At 53.8% G+C, this 24,887-nt stretch overlaps 12 protein-coding genes across 12 annotated transcripts; 7 read left to right on the top strand and 5 right to left on the bottom strand.

Annotated features, from left to right (window-relative positions):
- Positions 1-4,875: 4,875 nt before the first annotated feature.
- Positions 4,876-6,596, top strand: EV422DRAFT_529148 (casein kinase II, regulatory subunit). The gene is made up of 2 exons (XM_053070319.1): positions 4,876-5,263; positions 5,345-6,596. Exons 1-2 carry the CDS (start codon positions 5,258-5,260, stop codon positions 6,110-6,112), a joined length of 774 nt encoding a protein of 257 aa, XP_052925750.1. The 5' UTR covers positions 4,876-5,257; the 3' UTR covers positions 6,113-6,596.
- Positions 6,597-8,268, bottom strand: EV422DRAFT_529145 (SURF1 family-domain-containing protein). Its single transcript, XM_053070318.1, has 7 exons — positions 8,085-8,268; positions 7,782-8,019; positions 7,395-7,701; positions 7,295-7,325; positions 7,144-7,227; positions 6,974-7,073; positions 6,597-6,903 (listed from the first exon to the last, which is right to left on the bottom strand). The coding sequence occupies exons 1-7, from the start codon at positions 8,128-8,130 to the stop codon at positions 6,825-6,827; spliced, it is 885 nt and encodes a 294-aa protein (XP_052925749.1). The 5' UTR covers positions 8,131-8,268; the 3' UTR covers positions 6,597-6,824.
- EV422DRAFT_53712 (WD40-repeat-containing domain protein) lies at positions 8,241-10,877 on the top strand. Its single transcript, XM_053070887.1, has 9 exons — positions 8,241-8,422; positions 8,491-8,583; positions 8,662-8,860; positions 8,924-8,978; positions 9,042-9,854; positions 9,923-10,225; positions 10,292-10,462; positions 10,538-10,663; positions 10,739-10,877. Exons 1-9 carry the CDS (start codon positions 8,395-8,397, stop codon positions 10,805-10,807), a joined length of 1,857 nt encoding a protein of 618 aa, XP_052925748.1. The 5' UTR covers positions 8,241-8,394; the 3' UTR covers positions 10,808-10,877.
- Positions 10,802-11,798, bottom strand: EV422DRAFT_53725 (putative amidoligase). The gene has a single exon (XM_053070893.1). It carries the CDS (start codon positions 11,725-11,727, stop codon positions 10,948-10,950), a length of 780 nt encoding a protein of 259 aa, XP_052925747.1. The 5' UTR covers positions 11,728-11,798; the 3' UTR covers positions 10,802-10,947.
- A 257-nt stretch (positions 11,799-12,055) lies between these two features.
- On the top strand, positions 12,056-13,765 carry EV422DRAFT_529140 (putative 60S ribosomal protein RPL19). The gene is made up of 7 exons (XM_053070317.1): positions 12,056-12,218; positions 12,324-12,433; positions 12,567-12,683; positions 12,775-12,801; positions 12,881-12,934; positions 13,010-13,166; positions 13,251-13,765. Coding segments are annotated over exons 1-7 (588 nt in total). The 5' UTR covers positions 12,056-12,216; the 3' UTR covers positions 13,372-13,765.
- Positions 13,766-14,446: 681 nt separating this feature from the next.
- EV422DRAFT_490183 (ubiquitin-related domain-containing protein) lies at positions 14,447-14,689 on the top strand (the record flags this gene model as incomplete). Its single annotated transcript, XM_053067459.1, has 1 exon — positions 14,447-14,689. A coding segment is annotated over one exon (243 nt), but the record flags the coding sequence as incomplete, so codon positions are not given.
- A 1,119-nt stretch (positions 14,690-15,808) lies between these two features.
- On the top strand, positions 15,809-16,118 carry EV422DRAFT_496251 (AN1, ubiquitin-like protein,-like protein; the record flags this gene model as incomplete). Its single annotated transcript, XM_053067862.1, has 2 exons — positions 15,809-15,913; positions 15,993-16,118. 2 exons carry the CDS (start codon positions 15,809-15,811, stop codon positions 16,116-16,118), a joined length of 231 nt encoding a protein of 76 aa, XP_052925744.1.
- A 38-nt stretch (positions 16,119-16,156) lies between these two features.
- Positions 16,157-17,860, bottom strand: EV422DRAFT_529132 (thiamine pyrophosphokinase). The gene is made up of 6 exons (XM_053070316.1): positions 17,533-17,860; positions 17,372-17,447; positions 17,230-17,302; positions 16,795-17,169; positions 16,620-16,731; positions 16,157-16,556 (listed from the first exon to the last, which is right to left on the bottom strand). Exons 1-6 carry the CDS (start codon positions 17,678-17,680, stop codon positions 16,420-16,422), a joined length of 921 nt encoding a protein of 306 aa, XP_052925743.1. The 5' UTR covers positions 17,681-17,860; the 3' UTR covers positions 16,157-16,419.
- EV422DRAFT_53523 (uncharacterized protein) lies at positions 17,847-19,136 on the top strand. The gene is made up of 2 exons (XM_053070730.1): positions 17,847-17,963; positions 18,125-19,136. Exons 1-2 carry the CDS (start codon positions 17,934-17,936, stop codon positions 19,046-19,048), a joined length of 954 nt encoding a protein of 317 aa, XP_052925742.1. The 5' UTR covers positions 17,847-17,933; the 3' UTR covers positions 19,049-19,136.
- Positions 19,137-19,154: 18 nt separating this feature from the next.
- EV422DRAFT_53512 (TB2/DP1, HVA22 family-domain-containing protein) lies at positions 19,155-20,472 on the bottom strand. Its single transcript, XM_053070722.1, has 3 exons — positions 20,118-20,472; positions 19,804-20,033; positions 19,155-19,733 (listed from the first exon to the last, which is right to left on the bottom strand). Exons 1-3 carry the CDS (start codon positions 20,181-20,183, stop codon positions 19,262-19,264), a joined length of 768 nt encoding a protein of 255 aa, XP_052925741.1. The 5' UTR covers positions 20,184-20,472; the 3' UTR covers positions 19,155-19,261.
- A 630-nt stretch (positions 20,473-21,102) lies between these two features.
- On the top strand, positions 21,103-22,551 carry EV422DRAFT_53331 (uncharacterized protein). The gene is made up of 6 exons (XM_053070590.1): positions 21,103-21,181; positions 21,252-21,583; positions 21,643-21,759; positions 21,820-21,912; positions 21,986-22,140; positions 22,218-22,551. The coding sequence occupies exons 2-6, from the start codon at positions 21,296-21,298 to the stop codon at positions 22,414-22,416; spliced, it is 852 nt and encodes a 283-aa protein (XP_052925740.1). The 5' UTR covers positions 21,103-21,181; positions 21,252-21,295; the 3' UTR covers positions 22,417-22,551.
- Positions 22,460-24,492, bottom strand: EV422DRAFT_567428 (uncharacterized protein; the record flags this gene model as incomplete). Its single annotated transcript, XM_053072534.1, has 10 exons — positions 22,460-22,557; positions 22,633-22,733; positions 22,803-22,900; positions 22,969-23,459; positions 23,520-23,641; positions 23,702-23,829; positions 23,900-24,022; positions 24,083-24,232; positions 24,299-24,361; positions 24,445-24,492. The coding sequence occupies 10 exons, from the start codon at positions 24,490-24,492 to the stop codon at positions 22,460-22,462; spliced, it is 1,422 nt and encodes a 473-aa protein (XP_052925739.1).
- Positions 24,493-24,887: the final 395 nt, after the last annotated feature.

Genomic DNA, 24,887 nt, shown 5'->3' with positions numbered 1-24,887 from the left:
ACCTTTGGGACTTTCAAATGAAGGTGTGCCGGACGGGGAATGCGGCTGCGTTCGACCTGTCCGGAGGCGATATGGTTTACTTGCTGGGCTGGGAGTTGGGGTGAAGTCATCGGTTGATCCCTTGCAGCATGCTCTGGTCCGTCGTTGACTTTGACTTGAGCCTGCGGGTAAACAAGAACGCAATTAGAATATGAACCATATAAGCATGGAGGATAAGCACCGACACCCTTCCCAACCACACAGAAGCTTCTGCGTACCTTCGGAACTTTCAAGCGAAGGCGTGCCGGACGGGGAATGCGGCTGGGAATGCGGCTGCGTTCGACCCGTCCGGAGGCGATAGGGTTTACGGGACCAGTAGGCTCTTTGCTGTGCTCGACGGTGCGCTCGTCGGTAGTGGTGGATTCTCCTCCTGCAGCGTGCGAGCGTGATTCGGTGTTGTCTGTGGGCTTGGGTGCGTGCGAAACGATTTGGATAGGGTTTACGGGACCAGTAGGCTCTTTCCTGTGCTCGACGGTGCGCTCGTCGGTAGTGGTGGATTCCCCCCCTGCAGCGTGCGAGCGTGATTCGGTGTTGTCTGTGGGCTTGGGTGCGTGCGAAACGATGTTGGTAGGGTTTACGGGACCAGTAGGCTCTTTGCTGTGCTCGACAGTGCGCTGGTCGGTAGTGGTAGATTCCCCCCCTGCAGCGTGCGAGCGTGATTCGGTGTTGTCTGTAGGCTTGGGTGCGTGCGAAACGATGTTGATAGGGTTTACCGGACCAGTAGGCTCTTTGCTGTGCTCGACGGTGCGCTCGTCGGTAGTGGTGTTCTCGGAGGCCGTTTTCTGGGAAGCAGGGTCGAAGAGGGACTTGATAGGCTTGTAGTGCCATGCCATCGAAGGCTCTCGGGAGGTTCCGTAGGTGCTGGGCATGTTCTCCTGCGACAGGGGGTACTCACCCTCCTCCCAGTCCACCGAAGGGGTGGAAAGGGATTCATCGGGCTTTCCCATGGAGGCTGGGTTAGGGATCCCTCCTGTCCCGTGGTTTTCCAAGGCATCGGCGACGAAGTGAAGTTTCTTGACCGAAGTTGACTTTTCCGACGTGGCAGTTGAAACTGACCGACGAGAGGCCGACGTGGCCGTTGATGATCGCGCGGCCAATTTCTTGATTTGGTACGCTCTCGCGGATTCTCTATTCGCCTTCGCGGTTTCGTTGCGAGCCCGGCTCACCGAGCTCGCGTTCGAGGAAGTGGAAGTTGTCAACGCCGACGACGACGAGAGGTCACTTTCGAAGGAGTTGTCCGGATAGAAATACTTCCACAGAGCACGGTTTATGTGCTTTGGGCGGCAAGTCGACTCGTCCGAAGACGAGCCGACTTCGCCGCCAGCGAGGACGCGGCAGTCGCATCCGGTGTCGGCCGGATCGAAACGCTCCATGTCGAGCCTGAACGCTTGGTGTCCGATCTCGCGCTTTAGGCCCCAGGCGCGGAGGAGCAACTTTTGGGCCTTTTCTCGATGATCGTCCGTGTTTCGGATGTATTCGGCGAAGTTTTGAGAGTCGAAGCTAGAGCTCAATTGTCGAACGGCGGTCATAGTGGAGAATGGCGGTCGTAATTGTGTGAGAGGAATGTTTTGTTCAGTTATTGTGGGTTCTGAGAGCCGAAACTGCACAATAATTCGTAGGATGAATGTGAGAGAGAGTTGAACAAGTAAGAGGCGGGCAGAAGGCTTTAAATAGTGGTGTTCGCGGGGTGGTGTCCGCACGGACGGGTCGCCAATCCCTTCAGACCTTGGCAGTGCCGGGCCTGGATAGCACGTCGCGGACCTCATAACTTTTCGGGGTTTACCCCTTGCTGGGAGGCTCCGCTTGCTTACGAGCGACGCGTTTGCAGTAGTGAACCCTGGATGCTAAATAGGATTCGAGCGTTGATTTAGCCTACCGTCTCCAACGCGCTTTTCGGGTTAAGCGGCCTAAGCAAAATGTTCACTTTGATGCACGTTGACGTGCGCAGTTATCCTAAAGCTGTCCCGCTAGCTCGAAGGAATGTTCTCCCAAGGGACCGCTCAGCTGTAGATTTCAGTCCCATGTCAGCTTCCCATGGGTCTCATGCCCAACCCGACTCCTTGGGAAGTTGGGAACCTCTTGCAGAGATGTTCCCTTCATGTTGTAATTTTTTTTTTTCCATTGTTACGTGTTGTGTTCTGACCCAACCAATTATGCCCGAATTTCGTACACATAGATGTAATCTGCGGCACTATCTCCCGCCAAATTCCATGCCCAAAATTCCATGCCCAGGGAGGGGAACGACGGGCCACCCGTGCTGTCCGTTTTCTTCGCCGCTTGCACTATGAACGTGAGCAGCAGAATGAGGATCGGAAATCAAAAGAAGCGGGCATACAATATAGGGGCCGGCGAAGGCTAAATGCAGACCACATGTTACAGCGGTCCTAGGAAAAGGGTGGGCATATCTAGGATTGTTTCATCAACCTGATCGTCCTAGCACAGTACCAAAAGGAAGGCGCTGTGCTGCCCCTTTCAGTCCGCCTGGCTAGTTCATTCCAGGAATCACAGAGCTTTTCGGGATGGGTGCATCTCTGCGAAAGCATGGGAAATCTCAATCGTTGCAGGATGCAGCGGGTGGCTGGAAAAGTGGCAAGAGTCTTCATATTCCACTATACGGTGGCCCAGTAAATAACCCAGAAGGAACCCGTCTATTCCCGCCATTCCCTGTCAGTACCCGTCAATTTCCACCGCGTCCGTCACTTCCCCCGTAAAAGTCCCCCATAACGCAATACCGGTACTCGAGGCAGAGGATTTTGGATTGACTCCGATCATTGAGATCATAACCACCACAGCAGTATGTAGAACTACCACCAGAGAGAGAATGTAGTGATGACTTGAGCAATAACTGAACGGTCGCTGCTCACGTTGCCCTAAGTTTTTGTCTGGTGGTCAATCAGCAATCTTACAATACTCAAACGTATGTAAGATCCGGCTCTGCGCTCCATCGACCGGGCGTTAGTCGGCGGGCCAGCATAGCGGTAGCTGAAGCCCAGCTCTACGCTCCAGCTCCACCTCAGCCAGCTACGCTCCCGGCCCATCACTATCGCACAGTTGTCAGGAAACATGAAGGGGACGCACGCTTGGGCGACCGAACGTCTAGAGGCTAGCCATAGGACTGTACCTGCCACGCAAATCTTTATGCAGGGCAAGCAGGGCCGCGGTAGCCTTAACAGCCAGACTTCATTCTGAACGACAAACGGAGCTGGACCCTCTGTTTCTGAGTGACTGGCAAGCAATGGACGTGGACGGTACCACCTGGCCCCAACCCTCCTCGGGTGCTCGCCTTTCCGCACGACGCCGGGCGGCCCTGTCTCCTAACGGGACCGAAGGGCGGTTGCCTTTCAGTGCGAACCAATCTCTTGGGGAGAGAACGCTGGATGACAGGATGGGACGTGAGGGTGTGTGGTGGGGTAATGACAGGATACTTTGTGCTGGCTTTGTGTGCGTTTGGTGTTGGCCTTCACCCACCCATGGTACAAAGGTGGGAGACCGGGTTTTCCCCGTATCAGCGCGTAGAAGACATTTCTCGCTCGGCATTGCAATTGCTTATCGGGCGATATAAGAGTAGTAACATGGAGGCCAGTTGGATGAGACAATTCACGCTGACACTGCAGGTGTCAGTCTTCCAGTTTGATTCTACAATTTCAGGACAACCGGTGCTGAGGTTGGCGTTTGGAATCTCAGCAGAACACCACGCTCCTTGCCACATATACGGCGTTTCGTATGATCCCCTCACACGTGCGTCACCGCAGCGAACAAATTGCGATGCTCCTCATACAGGCATGCAGGCCAAACCTCGCCAATCTCAGTGTGGATGATCGTTTCCTCGTTCAACGCCCACTGCACCCGAAAGGAATTTTGCGGCACGCTTGCATTGCTGAGTTCTTGAACTCGCTCTGGGAATCCGGACGGGCGCCCTCCGTGCCGACGGTGCACACAACGATCGGGCGCAGAACACACGTATATGATTTGGGACATTTCTTAGCTCATATGGATCGGATTGGCAATGCGGTGCACTACAGAAGCAGTGCTACACGACCTCACGCCACTTGTGTCTGGAGCAAGGCCGACAGCGTTTTGGAAGAGCTTATCTACCATAAACTCGGCTTAAATTCCTCCAAATCCCCAGTGATCGACCGGGAGAAGTTCAATAAGTTGATGCGCCCTCAATCTTTCTGGCCGTTGCTCAGGGGATCCGTAGACGGAGATGAACATTTGGGTGTAAGGTCAGGTCAAGGGATGCAAGATTGGGCTGCATTATGCTTGTGTATATCTCTTCCTGACCATATTGTTTCCATCTGACCGCAGGGTGCAGATTGCTTTGTAGCACTAATCATGGGCTCATGGGAGTAGGGGGTCGTCCCGCAGTGGGATATCCCGCTCCCGTCCCGTCCTGTCCTGCACCCGTCATGCAACCCTAAACCCTAACCCTAACCCTAACCCTAACCCTAAGGAATCCCGCATGACTTCGACACCATTTCGACATGGTGGAAGCAGCAAGCCGCCCTAACCCTAACCCTATGGGCAGTAGACGCGCGTATGGGTGTGCTGTGAGCGGGACGGGATATCCTGCGGGACGAGACGCGGGACCAGCAAATCCCGTCCCATCCCGCGCAGGACGACCCCCTACATGGGAGTGGATCGGCAGCAAATTGGTAAGGACCCTAAATACTCGAAAGATGTACTGTACTGTAGGCAGAGTGTGCATTTGATCCCCCCCCCCCCCCGCGTGCACATACTTGTGGTATGCACAGTGTTATACCTTTTGAAGAGATGTTGACAGCCTATGGCTACACAGCTCTGTTGCTCTCAGGAGTCAGTTGCATCGGAGTTGGTCGCATTTGCTGACGAGAAAACGCGCTGGAGTGGCTTTGCGTGGCTGTGCACGCATGAGAACACGCCCACTGTCGCAATCCAAGATCCGCAACAAGAAGGAGGACCTGAGCGACGCAACCCAAAACTCCACTTTTTTGTACTCTCGCTGCACGACCTGTGAATTTGACATATCCCGTGGCTGCCATAACCCCCTCTGATCGCCGTCGGCTGGATCCCGTACCGCTGAGTCCTACACTTCGCCGTCATTGTAGCCGCTTCGAACTCAAGTCCACGCAGGTGGATCGGTCATCTTCTCGCCATATAGTTCGGTGCTAAAGACCTCTTACACGTCTGCGTGTGTCTGTCCGCACTAAAATTGAAACGAAACTGGGTAATCGCTATTATGGAGGTAAGCTTAGTGTTTCATGGTGGATTACGAGACCGCACTTAGTTTCGCACGGTATTCTGACCTTGAAAATCTTCAAAGCAGGAAGAAATACAGTCTGGGGAGTCCTCCGGATCCGTCGAGTCGGCCGGGTACTGGGCGGAGTGGTTCCATTCGTTGAAGGGGAACGAGTTCTACTGCGACGTGGATGAAGAGTACATTCTCGATCGGTTCAACTTGACGGGATTGAACACCGAAGTGCAGCATTACGCCATGGCATTCGACCTGATCACCGACGCCCTGGAGGAAGACATAGACGAGCCGATTCGGGTGGAGGTCGAAAAGTCAGCTCGGCACTTGTACGGGCTGATCCACGCCCGGTTCATTCTCACCGCGCGGGGGCTGGTGAAGATGCTGGAGAAATTCCGAAACAACGAATTCGGGAGATGTCCCCGTGTGCTGTGCGATAACCAGCCGGTCCTTCCCGTGGGGTTGTCGGACGTGCCGGGTATCAAGTGCGTCAAGCTGTACTGCCCGAAATGCGAAGACGTGTACAACCCAGTCTCGCGGCGCCACCTGGCTATCGACGGCGCCCACTTTGGCACGACTTTTCCCCATCACCTCCTCCTTGCCTACCCGACCTTCATCCCACCAAAACCCACGAAACGATACGTCCCGAAAATCTTTGGGTTCAGAATACATCAGATTGCCAACGAACAGCGTAAACAAGACGAGTTGATGGAGCAGGGTAGACTAAGGCGGGGTAACAGCGAAGATGAAGATGAGCAACAGCAGCAGCAGCCGCCCCAGGCGCAAAATCCACGTCAGCAAAACAATCATCAGCAACAGCATCCACAACACAATCAACAGTAGTGAAACTGGAAAACGGACACACACACGATCATTTCCCTTTTCTGCTGTCGGCTCCAAATACCAATAATTTATTTTATAAACCCCGAAGACATGCGCTCTGCTTACCGGCTCTCTGCTGCTAGTCGATTCGCAAAAGCTTTCAACCTCGAACGTTTGCAGTAGCACCGAAACCCGAAAGCCCGATATTCTGCGGTACACGCCCTGAACGCAGGTAGCTTATCGGCTCGATTAGAAAGTCGGGCAAATCGCACGCTGCAGGGACCCAACCACGACTCATTCTCCGCAAATCCGCTGGCGGACGACTTTTGCCGATGGGAGCGCCTATTGGGCACACGCTGCGGAGGCATTGGTTCGCGGCGGCCCTCGTGCGTTTGCGCAAAATATGGCGCGTGGTGGCGTCCAGGCTTCCCCTTCTCCCTAGCTCGCTTTTAGATATTTGTGTACTCTATATCGAAATTCTCAAATCAATGAAGTGTTTGAAGGCACTCAAACCAGATTAATGCTCTGAGGTTATTGGATGCAACTGGTCTACAGGAGTCTCAAATGGGCCAGCGCTCGTCATAGCGTCGGTTAGAATTGAAAACCTCGTTGACACATTTGATCCTCGGCCCGGGTCCAACTGGGCTGGGGTAGCTTTTGACGATGCTCACGTTCATATTACGCCATTACGGGCATCCCTTAATTACACGCCTCACACGCTCGCCCACCGTTCTCAACGCCGACTCCAATTCCTTGCCGCAGCTCTCCGACTCCCAATAATCATCGCCGTAGACGCTATGCAAAGACCGTACCTAAAAATCAACAAAAGAGCGTTAGGGCGGGCCACGAACGTTGTGCTGACGAAAATTGAGTCGTGCTTACCATGTGATAGCGTACTGGAGGTGATCATTCTTGAAATTCAGAAAAGCGGTACGGGATAGTGGGAAGCCTTCTTTGTCGAATTTGGCGTTTATTGCGGAATCTATAACGGAGGAAGGTGAATACTGCCGTATTGCCGAGTTGGTGCAGGATTGGGAGGTATGGTTCCGTACCTGATACCATCTCGATGACCACGGGCAGGGCTCCCGTGTGCTTTGTCATTGTGTCCATGTCCAGCCAGTACCATTCATTCTTTTCTGAGAGTGTGCAGCAGTAAGCAAACATGATGCAGCATATGGTTTGATGGTCAATGAGGCCGCTCACCTGGCTTGTTGTCCGGGATGAACATGCCGCCCTACCCACAATGTCGAATATTAGCCCCCCGTCAAGATAACAATCCGCCAACGAAACAGCACAGTCCCACCTTCTCCGGCGCCCTCAACAACCCCTCAATCGTCACAACCCCCGTAACCAGCCCCGCCCTTCGTTTACTCTTCTCCTTCTGATCCCTCGGTATCCACCCCCGATTCACCAATATCTTCTCCCCCGTGCCCGCCCGCTCAAACGGCGTAATGACATAGTACCCCGCCGACGCGCCCGAACTAACGATCCCGCCGCCCTGGTTTTGCTGGTCTTTTCGCGTCCGCGGGCCCAGCAGCATCTCTTTGTCGTGGTGGAAGGTGCCGGAGACTTTGACGCGGCGGAACTCTTCGGCGCGGTCGAAGACTGGCCTGTTCGGAGAAATTGGGCTGTATCAGCGAAGTTCCTTACGCTCTCTGATACAAATATTCAGAGGTCTTCGAATATGTACCGCTCATCCTTCGGCAAGTCCACAGCCGGCAAATGCAGCTTATCCTCCGCACGTTTCATAAGGTCCAGCTTCCACTGCAGTCTCTGGACCTGCCAGCAGCCCAGACAGAACGTAGTGACTGGCACTGCCCAAAGCCACCCTCCTAATGCTGACGTTCGTCTCGACGGTGCTCCTGCTGAGAACCCGGTTGTTGAGTAGGGGCGGGTGGATAATATCTTGGGCGGTGATCTTCGGGCGCCTGTGGGTGGATGTGGTGAGCAAGTGACTTGCAAACATAGACCGGGTTGGACGCCATATATATACCTGCTGCTGCTGCCCTTGAGAAAGCGTTTGCACCTTGCCAGTTCATGTCGCTCAAGTGAGTTTGCAAGGCAAAGGAATGTCGGTAACGTTCCGGTTGAGGGTTGAAAGGGTTGAAAGCAGGGTTGAAAGCCACACTTTCACCGAGATGGCATACGCGCTCTCTCGGACATCTCTGCAGTTGCTGAGACTTCTCAGACTTCCTACCCCCGCCGAGGCATTCGACTGCATTCCCACAACGGACAGAACCCAGCAAGAGCAATAGACCAGCAAGAGTGATAGGACGGCTGCCGAGTCTCTGATACCCAGAGCTATGCTGCCCTCAGACCGGAGAAAAGATGGTACTATCATCTTGTGATCTGCGTCCTTTGAAACCTCCCTAACCCACTACACCTTTGAACTCAACCAGAGCTGGAAAAGAAACGAGCCAAGCTCGCCGAAATCCGCAAAGCAAAAGAAGCCCGTAAAATAGCCCTCGATGCCCAGCGGCGGGATCCTGTAGGTACATCTTGAAAGTCCCTCCCACTCCCCACGCCTCCAAGTTGGCCTTACTCCGTCTTTTCTGATTTCGAGGTTACAGATACCCTATCGCGAACAACAAGCAGACGCGATGTAGATAGCTTGGTTGCCTCGCTGGTCGGGGAACGGTCATCGGTTGCGGATGATGGGTCCGATGCTTTCCGGAGTATGAGCCCGTCGCCGTTGCCGAGTTTGAGTGAGATTAGGAGTCCCGGGAGTGTGGTTGGGGCGACGGGGGGGGAAAATGTTGTGGAGGCGCCGTAAGTGATGGGGGCGGGGTGTTACGATGTGAGTTAGTGCATTCTGCTCACCGTCATTTGCAGACCGCAGCCCAACCTTTCGTCTGTGGATTTTGTATTTTTCGATTGTCCGCCAAAGGTGCACGATTGTCATTAGCTGCAGAAGCGAGAGATGTGGGACTGACTCCAGCCGACTTCTTAGGAGAAAGTCATGTACACGAAAGAGATACAGACCGACTTTGTGAATACAGACTGGAAACCGGAGGAGAAAAGCACGTCGCCCACGCAACCCACCAAACCACGGCAGCTGCCAGAAGAAACGTCTCCAACGACAAACGGGTCCCTGAGCGACTCTGAAGAAAAGATAAAGCCAGTACAGCCGCCGAGAGAGCTGAGCGAGGAAGAGCGGAAGGAGATCCTATCCTCAGAGCCTTTCCTGACTTTCTTCGACCATTCCGCGCGAGTCCTCGAACGCGCATTAAATCAACCATCGTACGATTTCCTCAAAGACTACACCGTAGCAGATGAGGTGCACCTAACAGGAGACGGAAAGGGTATCAAGCTCCACTGGTCGTACGCAGACGAGCGATGGACACGGAATCGCGCTGTAATGGACACGCGATGGTCCCAAAAGCACCCAGAGCTCTTCCTAGGCGCCTACGGCAAGAACCAAGGCTCTGTAACCGAAGCCGACGGGGTGGTGCTCATCTGGAACCTGCATCTCCGCGAACAGCCCGAATACGTCTTCCAATCCCAGTCGGACGTGACGGTGGCGACGTTTTCAGATTTCCACCCGAACTTGGTGGTGGGCGGCGCGTACTCGGGGCAGATCTTAGTGTGGGATATGCGCGCCAAGAGCCTGCCGGTGCTGAAATCGCCGTTGTCGGCGGTGGGGCATACGCATCCGGTGTATTCGATGAATATCATTGGAACGCAGAATGCGCATAATTTGTTGACGGCATCGACGGATGGGTTGGTTTGCTCTTGGCAGTTGGATATGCTTGCTCGACCTCAGGTGGGTGGAACCTTCCATTCCGCCGTCACACTTCTTAACAAAATCTGACACGTATGACCACACTCCAGGAAGCACTCGACCTAATCTACCCCTCCTCCGCCCGCGCCGACGGCGTCTCCATAACAACCATGTCCTTCCCTCCCGGCGAAACCACCACTTTCTGGGTCGGCACCGAGGAAGGCATGGTGTACCAAGCCAACCGGTACGACCGCGCGGGCAGCAAAGCGGGGATCAACGCCAACGACGTGTTTAAGGGGCATTTTGGACCCGTGACGGGGATCGATTTCCATCCCATGTCGGGGCCGGCGGATTTCTCGGATCTGTTTTTGACGAGTAGTGTGGATTGGACTGTTAAGCTTTGGCGGGCTAAGGTAGGGTCGGGGTATCTTGTATATGAGACCGGTGGGCAGTTTATTGACGCTGCATGTGGGAAACAGTCCGTTTCGAAAACATCGGCAACACCACAAGTCGTGGCGCCGTTAAACTCGTTCGAAGAGGCGGATGACTATGTGTACGATGTCAAGTGGTCGCCCACTCATCCATCGTTGTTTGGATGCGTCGATGGGGCTGGGAAGTTCGATATTTACAATCTTAACCAGGATGTTGAGGTGAGTACGGTGAGAGCATGCCCACGTTGGAGAGTTCATTGTGCTGATCAAGAAACCGTTGCGTTTGTGTTGCAGGTACCGATAGTGCGTATACCCGTGGGCAGCGGTGGCGGCCTGAACAAACTTGCGTGGGATAAGGAGGGACAGCGGACGGCGATTGGGTCTGCTGATGGGCAGATCCATGTTTATGATCTGGGAGAGGTAAGATTCGATTGGGTCGTGGGGACCCAATCCCTCAATTTGAGCTCTAATACCATTTGTCTGTTCTGATTGCAGATCGCTCAACCACGGCCCGATGAATGGCATCTGTTCCAAAAGACTCTAGCGGAAATGGAATCCCGCTAGAGGCGAGCTATTTGATAATGGCACATAGATACAGAAGACGGCCAACATATATAAACAAGTTACAGTCCGTGAGAAAGCTCTCAACACAAAATGGACGCCATTCTCAAAAAAAAAAAGAAGTCTGATCCCTCCATCTCTATCTACCTATCTACAAAGTCATTCTGCAAAGTCCACCTGCAAAAATGCAGCACAGCGTCGATCCACGCAATCGTAGCGGCGCTATCCACCGTCGCCGTCTGCTGCCTAAACTCAACCGTCCCGTACATCTTCACCGCCTCGAAATTCAACTTGAAGTACCGGCAAGAGTCCCCGTGTCCATTAGAATTGACCAGATTGATGAGGGTGTGGATGTCGGTCGCGGCGTCAATCTCGACGAGGTCCCGGTCGCCCCATAACGCGGCGTTGGAGCGTAGTTGCGGGTTCGTATCACCTCGTCTGCTCTCTGACACCAGCCCGTCAAACGTCTCCTCCTGTAGGATGAACGCCTTTGCCAACTTCTTGAGTTCAGGCAACGTCCACCCCTCCCGTGGCCTCCCCACATGCACATGCAACCCAGTCCGATCATCCGTAATAACCGGCGCAACCTTTAACTCCTTAATGACCTTCTTGGTCTCCTCAATCCCCTTCTCGCCACTCAACACGGGGGAGACCAGCTCAATCCCATAATGGTTTTTAGGACACTCGTCAACGAGGGTTCCGTCACGCAGCAGTTTCCAGTAGGGCGTGACGTCGTGGGTGAACCAGACGACGCGGGCGTCGATGGATTGTTTCTTGGTGAGGAGGTCGGCAAGTTCGTCGCGGGGGTAGGGCGAGAAGACTTCGATTTCGACGCCGAAGGTGAATTCGGAGGGGGTCGTGAGCGCGGTTTCGGCGGCGGTGGGGACCCAGGGTAGGGAGAGGGCTGCTTCCCGGGTTATCATTGTGTGATTTCGAACTTTCAGTATGAGCGGGTGGTTATGGGTCGCTCGCTGAAGGGATGGAATTGGCAAAGTTCGTCCGGGAGGAAAAAAGAGCAAGGAAAGTGACGAGCCCGGTTAGGGTTACCAACCCTAATCCCCAGCCTCACAACCCTAACCCGGTGATAACCCTAATCCCCAACCCTAAATCCCATGACACGCAGTGAGCGCTGTTTCAATAGTATTTTCCGTTGCTGCATCCCTTCGCTCGATCCAGGGAATTGGTTCCGGCTGCCCCAAAGCCCGGGTTAGCCCAGATTGGGATGTGGGATCAGCGTGTTGCATCACGTGACTGATCTCTCGTAATCCACCGTTTTTCTTACGGCGATTCGCAAAGGGGGAGCGATGATGGGTGCGTGACTCGAAGCTTGGCCACCGCTTCTGTGCTTTACAGCAAACTTCCTTTCTCCGAGACCCATTTTCGGAGCGGAAACTTATCCTGGGAACGTCAAAATGTACGTACACAGCAGGGGCAATCGCTGCCCGGACGGAACACACATCAGCTGGTGGCTGGGGTTACGCTGTTGAGCGGGAATTCTCACTTCATTTTCAACTTGTAGGGCCAACCTTCGCACCCAGAAGCGCCTCGCCGCTGCCGTCCTTAAGTGCGGTCAGCGTAAGATCTGGCTTGACCCTAACGAGGTCAACGAAATCTCCAACGCCAACTCCCGTGAGTAGAGACAGTTCGCATCTGGAGGGGCGGGGTCGACAAACGAATTGGAGACCGCGGGAGAATTGGGGAAGGGTGGAATGATTTTCATGGAGGACAATCCACAGTAACATGTCGAACCTTTGATCTTCAGGCCAAAACATCCGCAAGTTGGCCAAGGATGGTTTGATCATCAGGAAGCCCGTTGCCGCTCACTCCCGGTACCGTGTCCGTGAGAGGGCTGCCGCCAAGCGTCTGGGTCGTCACACTGGTATGTGGAATTGTGATTCCAGTTGGCTGATTGTCCTGGAGGGAGACCTAACCGAATTCACTTGGGATGTGCGCTCTTTGTCGATGAATAGGTCCCGGAAAGAGGAAGGGTACCGCTGGTATGTATTGAATCTGAAATTTGAGAGCCACCTGAAAGTCACCTGAAGAGCTCGAGCTCACATGCAATGTTTTTTTCAGAGGCCCGTATGCCCACCACCGTCCTCTGGATGCGCCGCATGCGTGTCTTGCGTCGTAAGTAGCAGCGATTCACCACCACCCGGCGGAATATGACCGAAAATGACATGGCCCGGTTTTCGCATTGTACAGGTTTACTCCGCAAGTACCGGGAAGCTGGAAAGATTGACAGGCACTTGTACCACGAGCTCTACATGAAGTCCAAGGGTAACGTCTTTAAGAACAAGCGTGTGTTGATGGAGTACATTCACAAGGCCAAGGCCGAGAAGACCCGTGTGAAGCTTCTCGAGTATGTATCTGCGTCCTGCTTCTCTTACTGTTACGACATATGACCGTTCCGACATGCTGACTCTGAGTTTGCTTTTTCTTTCAGGGACCAGGCACAAGCTCACCGTGTCAAGGCGAAGGAGGCCCGTCTCCGTCGTCAAACCCGCTTGGACGCCAAGAAGGAAGCCATCCGCACTGGCGCTACCGCTACCCCCGCTGCCAAGTAATCTTTCTGATCAATTTGTCACATATCTCAATACACCTGATTTTGTCTGTACTTCCTTTTTCCCCCAAACCTGCCCATGTTCCTCCACTGTGTTGTGCAATTCGACGCGCTAAAGTGCTAGAAGACCTCGGCGTTTGGCTACCGATGGATATCGATACATGTAGTGTCACACCATGGCGATAGGAATCAAAGGAGAGAGCGAAGACGATCTTACACTTGCCTTAGTGTAACCGAAATACCAGTTCTGTTTCTCTGATTTCCCTATTCAGGTTTCGAGCATCTATACATGCTTTCTTCGATTGCTCAAGAAGACGATGGGGACCACCTCCTCTGAAGGAGTCCACATCCCTGCGGTTTCCTCTCTCTCTCTTTGGCTCTGTCGTGGGCAGTCTTGGATGTGCGTTGGTCAAAGAAGCTGCGACTAAAGCTTGAAGGTACCGTACCCGTCAATCGAGGAATCTGACAGCGCGATTTCTGGCCTCCGCTCCTCGTACAATCCGTATTGGCGCTCACATGTTGATCCCAGAGCTTATTTTCTGTCAATCGTCATATGCCGTGCTTTACTTTTTCCGTGCCTAGCAAAGCAGCAACGGCGGACTGGAGGGCACACGAGTGCATTTTCATGAGAGAAGGTGTCGCACTCCAGAGTCCAAATCACCACCGCTACACAGTCCTATCACCGTGCCCCTCCTCAAAAAATGAAGAGCGCCGGCATATCAGACTCCGAGTCCGGCTCCAACGCCAAACTGCCGCTGCCTAGACGGTCCCCTGCCAGTGCCTCGCCAACAAAAGGGCTCCGGTCTGCAAGGCGGCTAACAACAACGACCTCCAAAGCCTCGCTGCGGACAAAAGACGGGCGCAGTCTGGTGGTTGCGGAAGCACCGCCGGCCATCGTGGTGGACCATTTCCCGCAGGCTCCCAAAGACACCCAACAGCAGCGGCAAGACAACAGCCGCCCCGAATCGTCCTCCACAACCACCACAATCTCCTCCGCCGCCTCCTCCCGTGAACCCACCCCCACCTCCCTTACGCGCACCAGCCGCTCCCGGGGCCAATACGGCCGACACCCCGACTTCCTCACGCTAAATATCGGCACACTGACGGGGCGGTTCTCGCTGCAAGTGCACAATGCGGACGATGTTGGGGATGTGAAGCGGCGGATTCAGGAGTGTGAGGGGATCCCGATGCAGAGCCAGATTTTGTTGTGGGGGGATAAGGCGTTGGCGGATGATGCGAGCCCGATTGCGGCGTTTGGAATACAGGATGGGTCGAGTTTGAGGCTGGTTTTGCATATGTCTAGTGGTATGGTGATTTGCCGAGTCCTCTTGGCTGTTTCACATTGGTTGGGAACTACAAAACATCTTTCAAGTGATTGAAGTTTCTAATATCTCTGAATTTCAGGATCCGGCCCGCCCTTAAAAGTAAAATCCGCTGAAAAAGAAGACGACCCGGTAGTCCTCCTCCTCTGCAAAGAAGACGACGACATGTACATGCTCGAGTTCCACATGGCTGAATCAACGAAGGACAACAAACAACCCAACCGCAAACGCCTCCTCCAACTCGCCGAACTCGCCGGGCTAGAAATCTTCCACGACCTCTCGGGCGACGCATCGTCGTTGATCATGCGGTCCTTGCAAAATACGGATGGGGATTATGTATCCATGAGGGGGATGGTGAGGACGGCCCCGGAAAGTGTGAGGGAGGATGAGAGTGTCGACCGGCCGGATTCGGGGGACACGGGGTCGACAACCTCTACATTCAAATCGATGTGTTCGTCGGCATACACGGTCGGCGGCCGGCCCATCTCACCCCTCTCCGACTCGACCTCCCGTCCGTCATCCGGTGAATCAGCCATGGGGGAACTCTTCGGCGGGATGTTCGGGTCCAACAGCACGGTCGGCAGCCGATCACGCATCTTTGGCGTCGTGCCCAAGACCGCTCGTCGACGGGTTCGACCTGCCACAGCCATCTCGGTGATGCGCATACCCGGTGGAGGCGGGCCGATGATCGTGATCCCCAAAGCACGCCCGGCGTCGGCAATCCAGTTGGCGAAACGGAGGAGCGTGATGGACGATACGCCGCCGTCGACGCCGCCGGGTGGGTCGCAGAGAAAGAATCATGGTGGTAAACCGGCGTCGCCTGTCGTTGCGCGCGCGAAACAACAGAGAGCCAGAAGCGCGAGACCGTTGACGACCAGATCGCATAAACTGGGCGGTGGGAGCACCCACACAATATCTCCTACCGCCCCACCCCCGACATGCGAGCACGTGGACGAGTTCATCTCCACCGCCGTATCGGGCCGCGTTTCGCGGATCGTCAACACCACCGCTGTGCGGAGGCAGAGCGGCGATGGGGCGACATCGGGGGGTGCTGGTGAGAAACAACAGGGTAGTCAGGCGAATATCAATAGGCCGCGGTCGAAGCGGGAGAGCAGGCAGATGCCGCCGCGGACGCCGATTTCATCGGTTGTTGTTGCGCGACGGTGTGCGCTGTGTAAGAAGAAGATTGGGCCGGCTACTTCTTTTAAATGTCGGTGCACACAGGTAAGATGCTTCACGATGCCTTTCTGCATGATGTGAGACTATGTCGTGTTTGACTGACATTCCAATATTGATTCGTAAGGTATTCTGCTCCGTACATCGGTACTCAGACCGCCACGGGTGCACCTACGATTACCGCGGCGCTGGCCGAATCGCGCTCGCGAAGGAAAACCCGCTCATCAAAAAAGACAAGCTTGAAAAGCTCTGAGCGGTTTCACTTGGAATCATCATTGTCCAGAGAGTATGTCTTTGATTTTTTGTTTCTTTTTCGTTTGTATATTGTAAATTATAGATTCCTCGTACGAAACGGTTATGCACAATTTTTGAATACGCTCGACTGCTCTCGCTCCAGGTTGCGGGGTTGGTTATCCCGTAAAGTCAGGAGTAACTTTCTAAAACTTGAACAAGCTCACCCTGCATGCAGCCATCCCGTGGTGCACTAGAACCCCATTCCCGGCACCTGCTACGCCTAATCTCCCACATACGGTAGGAAGCCAAAGCCTCCGTAATCAATGCAGCGCCACCTCAGTAGTCCAAAGTACCGGCCCATCGGTCTCGATGTTCACAATAACAACCGGCTCATCAGACTCCTCAAAAGCGTTGGAGGTGCTGACCAGAGTTCCAAATGCAAGAGGTTTTGTGCGGTCTGAGAGACGGAGCGGGTTGAGGAAGAACACTAGATCGTTGCAACAGTTCAGGGAGGACATACCAAGATTCCATTTCAGCCCAGATGTGATCGTTCGCACCGACGAGACGCCGATGGGAATGAGCCCGCAGGTCGGGCCTTCAAGGGCGCGACTGCAGGGTATCTCATGCGTGCCCTACATACAACATATGCATGAGTCGAAATCCAACCTTCACAACAACCTCAACGTAGCACTCACCGCCTTCAACAAAACCGCAAAACTCTCCGGCGACATCAAATACACCCTCCTCTGCGGTTCCACCATAAATAACGTATGCACCCCCGACATGACATGGTCAAAGCGTCCACTAAGCGCTCCCCACACAATCACATCCAGTAACGGCCGCTGCTGCGATGGCTGCGATGGCTGCGATGCCGCAGATACCATTGTCGGCCCGAGACAGTGCGGGAAGAACAGGCGGGAGAGTTTCTGGCCGGTTGATGAGGTGGCTGTTGGGGAGGCAGGGGGGGAGGGATCGCGTTGTTGGCCTCCTTCCACTTGTCGGCGGATGAGCTCGAAGCATTTTTGGAGGTCGGTAGTTTCTTGGTCGGTGATGTGGAGGGTTTGGGTTCCCTGCCAATCCTTTGAGTTCAGGGCGGTGCATGCGATGGAAACATTGCGGATGGTTCATACCTTCCGCTCATACCATTGTTTCACTTCCGACCGGAGGGAATCGAAATCCCCGCATATAAAATCAGGAATGTATCTGCATCCGACCGATGAGTTCAACCCATATCCACTGACTACTCACAGAACACGATCAAACAAGCCTCACTTTGACCGTTCCCCCTCGTCGACAAAAGCGTCATACAACCGGTTCGCCCCTCCATCCGCACAAACATGGGCTGCAGCTATACATTCAAACGGTACCCACTGCAATCGATCAGTAACAGCATAAACAATTCTCCCCGGAACACAACGCCAGGGAGTGCATACTGTTCTTCCATATCCTCCAGAACGCTTCCTTTGCGCCAATGGGCTGGTTTAGAACGATGAGCACCGCGTCGAAGGGGGCATCTTGGGCGATGAGGTATTTGCTGGCGCACCACTGTTGAGGGGTGGATGGGTGCGAGGAGGTGGACATATTCCCTAGTTCGCTATGTTCTCTGCGTAGTTGCGTACTACGGGGAGTGTGTTCCGCACAACGCTGTCTTCGGCGTGAGTCTGCGTGCAATGCCGATGTCAAATGCTCACTCTGATGCTCACTCTTCCCTCTTTGACGGAGTTCGCAAATTGATTAGTGACGCTTTCCAGGACGCTTTCTAAGTTTCCAGCGCCAGTCCAATTCCCAAACAGCTCAGAATTTTTGGCCGACGTCCAACACAAGAACAGTACACATGACTAACATCGAAGACCCTCGGGAGGAGGTATGTAGGCGCTGTGTTGTATTGTAGAGCTGGCGGCTAGGCGCATCCAGGGTGTGCAGCTAACTTTGCCGGCCACTGAGGGCAGTGTGGTTCTTTTCGCTGGTGGAGCCTGCGAATCCTTGACCTCAGTATGTTTAATTTGCTTGCGTTCCAACCCTCAGGCTCTTCGTGAAGCAGCGGCAGTCGGTCTTCTGGACAAATGCACCCATTACCTCCAAGCAGGCACCAACCCGAACGCAGTCAACAAAGTCAACCAATGGACCGCCTTGCACTGGGCAGCAAAACGTGACCAGCCGGGTGCCGTGAGACTACTCCTCCAGTACGGCGCAGATGCCAGTGTGAAGAACGCAAAAGGGGAGCTGCCAGTCGATCTCGCCAAAGGGGCGGAGGTGAAGGAGTTGTTGGGCGCCGGCGTTGGGAGAGGCGAAAGCGCCACGCTGAAGGAGGAAGAGACCGAAGGGAAGGCGTTTGTGCCGAGTTATTTGGCCAGCCCGCCAATTGCCGCGCTGTATTCGGAACAGAATTCGGGGATCTCTGTTCCTGTGGTGCCGGAGAAGAGGCAACCCCCGACGATAACGAAACGGACATCCGGAGTTGTCAATCAGGAGTCGGCACAGACGTTGAAACCTTTGGGTCAGGCTGCACCTGTGCCAAATCCAATTGAAACCAAACGTAAAGACGATGGAGAACTGGTGGAACTGCTGGTCTACCTCAACGACTACAACCTGTCCCGCCCCAACGCCTATCTGCACGGCGCACTCCTGGCGCCCGCAAACGAACGTCTTTCCGAGACAGTGCAACGGCTGCGCGACGAGATGGATGGGTTACCGGAGAGCATCGCCATAACGAGGGTGTCTCAAAGCATGGACCATCGGTTTGGTCCGCGGTTTACTGCAAAACAACTGTGGGTTCCGATCAGTTCGAAGCAGTACCACAACAGGACGTTTAGCCACTTCAAGAAGGGGGATGTCATGCTTGTCCGGGATGCTGGGAAGAAGGGCAATCGTTCGGCCGCCAAAGGGGATGTGAAGACCTTCATCGTCATGTTCGTCTTACTGCTTGTTTTCATTTCTTTCGGCCCTTAACTAAATAGAGTAGCGATGAGTGTCAGTGCGGAGTCCCGAAGCCGGCCCGGAATGGTATTGATACCTATATTTACGGAGTACCATACGGGAATGGTGTAATTGCAAGACAGGGTAGGAAGAATCTCTAGAGCTTGCAGACCGACATCATAGGAAAGTATCGATACTACCTATATCAGATGCGTACATACGAGAATACCAAATGGAAACTATCATCTATTTCAATTTTACATAACCCCACTTTATCCTCGTGTCCTTCCCACCGTCCTTCGCCTTTGCATCGCCGTGCCCCTCCTTTCCATGCGCATCGCCGTGTCCGTGGCCACCGTCCTTTGACCCGTGGTCATCTTTCTTTTCCGACTTCCCATGGCCTCCATGAGCATCTTTCTTCCCGTGGTCTCCATGAGCGTCCTTCTTCCCACCGCCCCCATGATCAGATTTGGCTGGCCCGTGGGCGCCTTCGGCGGCAGGCGCGGCATGGTCGCCTTCTGCTTTGGGTTTCTTGCCCAGCGATTCGAGCTTTGGTAAGAGGGGCTTTAGCACGGTGTTGTAGATGACGGCCCCTCCGTTGGATTTCGGCGCAATGAGCCAGAGGATGAGGACGAGCTTGAAGGTGTAGTAGAACGGGAATACGCTGAGTACGGCTTCGATGGCGTATTCGAGGAGATCAAGGAAACCAAAAACCACCCTGTGATGTTAAGGGCAAAATCAGTACAGCAAGCTAGGCAAAGCTCGCATCCCCTCACCTATAGACTTACCAATACCCCACCCACTGCTCATGCTGCTTCTTATCGCCAACCGTCTTTGCACTCAGGAACGCCGGAATCACAAATCCAATCAAATCGGTGATGAAATCCGCATGTACATTATTGATGCACATCCCAACGATAGCGCCCAGGACTATCAATATGCCCAGCATGTGAAATTTGTGAACGCCCACTTTCTTTTCGACTGACTGGACGAAAGGGCTGGAAACGGCTTTGTCTATCTGCGAGGGAGAAGAGTCCCAGACCAAAGACCGGTTATTGACGTGCGCGTGTAAGATGAGTGATATTGGGATCACGATGCTGACCTCGTCAACCATCTTCTTGAACTCTTCCTTTGTCATGGACTGCACATTGAGAATAGGGACCAGCATTTTCGCTTTTTTTTTGTAGGCACTTGCGCCCTAACTTGTTCGTTCCCAGGCTTGTCGAAGGTTTATGATGGCAGCGAGGCCTTCTTTGCTCTCTTGACTGAAACGTAGCGAACACAAGCGCTCGACCTGACCAGATACTAGCAAACCACGCAGACCAGCTGCGGCAGCAGAGCAAGATTGGCGTTGGTCGCCCTTCGGAGTTGAGCGCCAAGACGGGGCCGAAGAAGGCGAAGAGGCTCCTTGAGGGACAACACAGAAAGCATGACACATCTCACTGCAGCGCTTAAACCGTCAAACGCGCTGCCTCAGGGCCCAACTGCTCAAACTCCAGTCACCTAAACAGCACTCCAACAAACAGCTTTGCCAACCCGAGCGGAAGGCGGGGATCTGAACGCTGCTCGTATCAAAGTCGAAGCCGATAGAGCCACTCAGCATGTCCGCTGGAACCAAGTTCGGGCAAAGTTCCCGCTCATTCCTACAAGAAGTCCTCGATGTTATCCGTCCGACGCTGACGGGCAACTTATCCTCTGCAAGGTCTTCAGGCACCGGGACCCCTCGAATGTACCAGGCTGGATCTAGTGGGTCGCAACCTACGGAGGAGCTGCTGGTGACCATATTCATAGCGTTGTTGTCGGGGCAACGCGCGATGTTGGTGTCCATCAAGCCGGAGGTGACAAGGGAGCTTCGGAGGACTTTGGAGCAGGTGAGGGCCGTCTGGGACGGAAGGCAAGAATGCCCCTGCCTTATCGGGTATACCCTGCTTACGAAAAACTCGGCCACAGCTATTGTCATACATCTTCAACTTCAGTGTCACTCACGTTCAAGTCGACCGGCCCGACCGTCCACTTTCCCACGTCGAGTTCCTGTCCTCCTTACTCTACAGAGGTCGCGGGGACATCAATGGGGGCACCGGCACACCCATGTCCAGCACCTCTCGGAAACTAGCACAGCCAGGCCATCTGTCTCGTGGAACATCGGAGGATGATCGCGACGTAATGGTAAGCCATGTGCTTGGCATCTGGGCACTGGCGAGGGAGAGACTCTGATGTCTATTCGTCTAATCCACAGATTGCTTGATGTTTGATTCGTAGAAATCTCTTTCGGGCTCGCACATGCGGCAGACATCCTTGCGATCAGACACCTCCGAACCCCTCGAAACCTCCGTGCATTCCTCCATGCATTCATCAATCGGAGTTCCATATCGATCCGCACGCAGCCATACGCGCGCTGCGGCGACGGCGGGGTCGAGGCCCATGTTGTTCCCGCTGATGACTGGAGGAGGGGATACGACGCCGCCAGAGTCGCACACTTCGTTGGGGGGTCCGAAGCAGCTGCCGAATGTGGTTATTGTTGAGGGGATAGATGCTGCTAGTAGATCTGTTTACAGCGCTTTGCATGAAGTAAGGAATGCAGAGTCATGCGACTCCACGTTGCGACTTCTGATCAACCCTTCACACAGGTGATAGAACGAGGACAAGTGACGGATCGGAACTCGGTGTTCCCATGCCCGAACCCATTCCTCATCATTGGGATAACATCCCCATCCGCTCGCGAGCAAGCGATACCCCAACAATTGGTGAGTTGCTGCACATATGCTCCTGAGCAAGTATCGGCCAACTAACACACATGGTCACAGCTAGACAAGTTCTTCCTCTGCCATACTCTCGCAGCTCCACCCTATCGATGCATCGTCACGTATCCACTCAAAGTGCCATTACTGAGATTCGACGTAAGTGAAGGATCAAACATCATATCCTTCCTATTCAACAATCCATAACTGGGTCATGGGGTTACAATTATAGGACTTCGAACGAATGACCCAGAGCGCATCTTTCGTCTACATGCACGCCGACGTGCACTCCTATCTCCGGGACCTCATTACGGCACTACGAAACCACCCATCCGTAGGCGCCGGGGTCTCGCCTAAATGCGGAACGGATCTCATGTACGCGGCTCGGTAGGCAACCATTATGACGTCGTCTGTTACTCCCACCCCTTTCCTCGTTCTCTAACGACTCTTCCCAACTATTGAAGCCTGCTGGCCCTCATATCCGGCAACCAATCCATAACTCCCGATCATGTCATTGCCATGACCGACAAGGTACTCGGTCATCGCCTGACCCCGGCACATCACTCAATATACGTGCCCCTCGATGTTCGCCAGCGGTTCAAGGGGTTGTCGGGGTTGGATATCATTGGTGATGTCCTGAATACAATACCGGTCCCAATATGACCACTTCAGACGTATGGCGACCCGGCGAGGCGACGCGTGATCATTATTTGTACGCCTTTGCAACTTCGGTGACATCGTTTAGGGTGTAAGTTGCCCCGGCATCTTCTCGTGACGAAAGCCACGCGATCACCTCGGTGACCACTACAAAGCAGAGACAGCGTCAGCAACAAAGCACAATTCACAGCGCTGTTCGGCCAAGTGGGGGAAGACACCTACTTTGCTTCTCTTTCCTCGACAGGAACATGACGGTCATGTTGAACCGAGGAAGTTGTGACAGATTCTTCAGCATCCCGAACGCAACATTGTAGTCATTGTCTCTGTTCAACCCGCAGGAGATGAGAGATCTTCTACACAGAACGATGCTTGGCTGTGAAGTGACTTCTTACCTGCGGAAATGGGTATGCAGCACCTCTATTATCTTAGACAGGTAGTTGCTCTCGAGGGAGCTCTTGAATATACGGTTGTAATCTTTTGGATCGATTGCCTAGATCATCAAAGTCAACATCATCAGTCTTTTATCCGGTATGAAGGCCAAGCCGTCTGCGTCCATACCTTCAGATACGTGTAGATTGCATCTGCATCATTCTTCAGCGACTTCCAATCCCGCTCAAACTCGTACATGCTTTTGGGGACAGCGTATTCTGCTTTCTTTGCGGGTATCGGGGACAATGTCCGGGGCGTTGACTGGGCAAGCTTCACGTTACCGGATATGTTTTTGCTTGGTGATGACGGTTTGGTGGCAGCGGTGGGAAGAACTGCCTTGGGCCCCGATATTTCAGTGCTGGCAGGCTTCGGGGCTTCCGTTCGCGCCTTTTTGCCAGCAGCTGGGGTCAAGAGAATCGGCTGATCGCTGTCATCTTCTTCGCCCACTTCCTCGATGTGCAACCTTCGTCTCGTCGGTTGCGTGGGTGCTGATGGTTTCGCCGTGCTCGAAGTGCTACTTGGTGGCTTGGCGGTGCTACTCCTGATGAGCCCCATCACAGTGTTCATCTCGTCTTTCACCGATTTGTTCGTCGGTTCCAGGACCAACGCGCTTTCTAGGTCTAAGTCGCGACATTGTTAGCTTTCTCTTAATGAGAACTCTTCCAGAGTTCCCGACATACCCTGCTTTGCCAGATTCAGCTTCTTCAGTTCTCTCCGCGCAATGCCCCTCCGCCACAACGCTTTCACATTCTTTGGGTCTGAATTCAGCCCTTGGCTACAGTCCGCTTCCGCCTCCGCGAATCTGACAGGTGTTGTCAGCCACATGGTACATCTGAAAATGAACAGAAAAAGTAGGCCTCACCTGTTCAGCTTCAGGTACGCCATTGCCCGATTCACAGGCATGATTGGGCTCGAGGGATCTAGACGCATGCTCTTGGTATAACATGATATCGCTTTCTCGTACTGTCCCTTTTTGAACCAGGCATTGCCCTGCACGGTTGAGAGAGTCCATGATGAGCAGAGCATCCCACTTGCAGCGAAACTGTGACCGATGCCCAACCTTTTCCTTCTCCAACAGTGCCTTCTCCAGATTTGTTTCCTCATCTTCTATTGGGGTAATGGATGATGGCTGCTCGTTCGACTTCGCTGTCGGTGGGGCATCTATCTCGCCTGGTGCCTTGTCCTGCGCGACCTATCAATATGGGTGCAACGTAAACGGTCTGTGCACAGTGATGGTACTAACCACATCAAACTTGTCCCAAGACCGATAGTCGTACGCCTTTATCTTCTCTTCCTTCGCAACGCTCTTCAGTTCTTCGTTGGTTGCGCCTATCATTCCAGCTGGTGTGCGACTTTCGTCTGCTGCTGGTTGCCCGCGAACTGGCGGGAGATTCTATGGGCCGAATGTTACAGTCCACTCATTCGACGAAACCGCTAGATAGAGCACCTGTCCTTCCACCTTCGTAGGTCGAGCAAGCTTCTTCGCAGACTTGTCCTTCTCTTTGATGTCATTTTCCCACGACTGTAGATCGCGAAGGTATTCCTGCATAAGCTGCTCTATGAGTTAAGCGTCCCAAAGTCAGCAACACTACAGAGGACATGAACCTTCAACTCCTCGGCGTTGCGTCTTATGTTCAAAGCAGCTTCCGACATTGTCGTATATTAGTGCTGCTAAACTAGGTTATTCATGTAAGTGAGAGTGGAGAACAACCGAGAAAAGAGACGCGGACGACGTTTTGAACTGCGGAAGCAGGACGCAGAGCTGGACGCAGAGCAGGACGCCGTGACATTCTCAATCCCATCGTCGTCCCCCCCATCAACCATAACCATCCCTAGCAGTCCCTAGCCATCCCTAGAATGGCAGCAACAGCAATTCAAACGCCCCTTGCGGCTCTCCGTTTCCTTCCAACTCCACGCAAAACCTACGCGTCCCATGTCCGCGGAGTCTCTTATGGGAAGGCTTTGTTCGCCGATGCTGATCTCCCGGTAAGCACCACCTTCCCACTGTCCTGCTTCATACACACCATCCCTCACCTGATAGACCAACG

The sequence above is a fragment of the Fimicolochytrium jonesii genome (assembly GCF_025526975.1).
Source record: "Fimicolochytrium jonesii strain JEL569 chromosome Unknown EV422scaffold_11, whole genome shotgun sequence".
In the NCBI taxonomy this organism is placed as follows: Eukaryota; Fungi; Chytridiomycota; class Chytridiomycetes; order Spizellomycetales; family Powellomycetaceae; genus Fimicolochytrium; species Fimicolochytrium jonesii.
Note: the sequence above shows the minus strand (reverse complement) of the source record. Positions and strands in the feature narration are given on the sequence as shown.

Excerpts from the sequence above, each read along its gene's own strand:
- EV422DRAFT_529145 (XM_053070318.1), bottom strand. The coding sequence starts at position 8,130 with ATGAACTGGCAAGGTGCAAACGCTTTCTCAAGGGCAGCAGCAGCAG. Across the intron at positions 8,020-8,084 it reads CTCAAGGGCAGCAGCAGCAG|GCGCCCGAAGATCACCGCCC; the intron begins GTATATATATGG and ends ATCCACCCACAG. Across the intron at positions 7,074-7,143 it reads GGTCATCGAGATGGTATCAG|ATTCCGCAATAAACGCCAAA; the intron begins GTACGGAACCAT and ends CCTCCGTTATAG.
- EV422DRAFT_53712 (XM_053070887.1), top strand. The coding sequence starts at position 8,395 with ATGCTGCCCTCAGACCGGAGAAAAGATG. Across the intron at positions 8,423-8,490 it reads CTCAGACCGGAGAAAAGATG|AGCTGGAAAAGAAACGAGCC; the intron begins GTACTATCATCT and ends GAACTCAACCAG. Across the intron at positions 8,979-9,041 it reads TTTTCGATTGTCCGCCAAAG|GAGAAAGTCATGTACACGAA; the intron begins GTGCACGATTGT and ends CCGACTTCTTAG.
- EV422DRAFT_53725 (XM_053070893.1), bottom strand. The coding sequence starts at position 11,727 with ATGATAACCCGGGAAGCAGCCCTCTCCCTACCCTGGGTCCCCACCGCC.
- EV422DRAFT_529140 (XM_053070317.1), top strand. Across the intron at positions 12,434-12,566 it reads AATCTCCAACGCCAACTCCC|GCCAAAACATCCGCAAGTTG; the intron begins GTGAGTAGAGAC and ends TTTGATCTTCAG. Across the intron at positions 12,935-13,009 it reads CCGCATGCGTGTCTTGCGTC|GTTTACTCCGCAAGTACCGG; the intron begins GTAAGTAGCAGC and ends CGCATTGTACAG.
- EV422DRAFT_529132 (XM_053070316.1), bottom strand. The coding sequence starts at position 17,680 with ATGTCCACCTCCTCGCACCCATCCACCCCTCAACAGTGGTGCGCCAGC. Across the intron at positions 17,170-17,229 it reads AACAATGGTATGAGCGGAAG|GGAACCCAAACCCTCCACAT; the intron begins GTATGAACCATC and ends AAGGATTGGCAG. Across the intron at positions 16,732-16,794 it reads TTGCGGTTTTGTTGAAGGCG|GGCACGCATGAGATACCCTG; the intron begins GTGAGTGCTACG and ends TGTTGTATGTAG.
- EV422DRAFT_53523 (XM_053070730.1), top strand. The coding sequence starts at position 17,934 with ATGACTAACATCGAAGACCCTCGGGAGGAG. Across the intron at positions 17,964-18,124 it reads TCGAAGACCCTCGGGAGGAG|GCTCTTCGTGAAGCAGCGGC; the intron begins GTATGTAGGCGC and ends TCCAACCCTCAG.
- EV422DRAFT_53512 (XM_053070722.1), bottom strand. The coding sequence starts at position 20,183 with ATGCTGGTCCCTATTCTCAATGTGCAGTCCATGACAAAGGAAGAGTTC. Across the intron at positions 20,034-20,117 it reads TCAAGAAGATGGTTGACGAG|ATAGACAAAGCCGTTTCCAG; the intron begins GTCAGCATCGTG and ends TCTCCCTCGCAG. Across the intron at positions 19,734-19,803 it reads GAGCAGTGGGTGGGGTATTG|GGTGGTTTTTGGTTTCCTTG; the intron begins GTAAGTCTATAG and ends TTAACATCACAG.
- EV422DRAFT_53331 (XM_053070590.1), top strand. The coding sequence starts at position 21,296 with ATGCGGCAGACATCCTTGCGATCAGACACCTCCGAACCCCTCGAAACC. Across the intron at positions 21,760-21,819 it reads AAGCGATACCCCAACAATTG|CTAGACAAGTTCTTCCTCTG; the intron begins GTGAGTTGCTGC and ends ACATGGTCACAG. Across the intron at positions 21,913-21,985 it reads TGCCATTACTGAGATTCGAC|GACTTCGAACGAATGACCCA; the intron begins GTAAGTGAAGGA and ends TTACAATTATAG.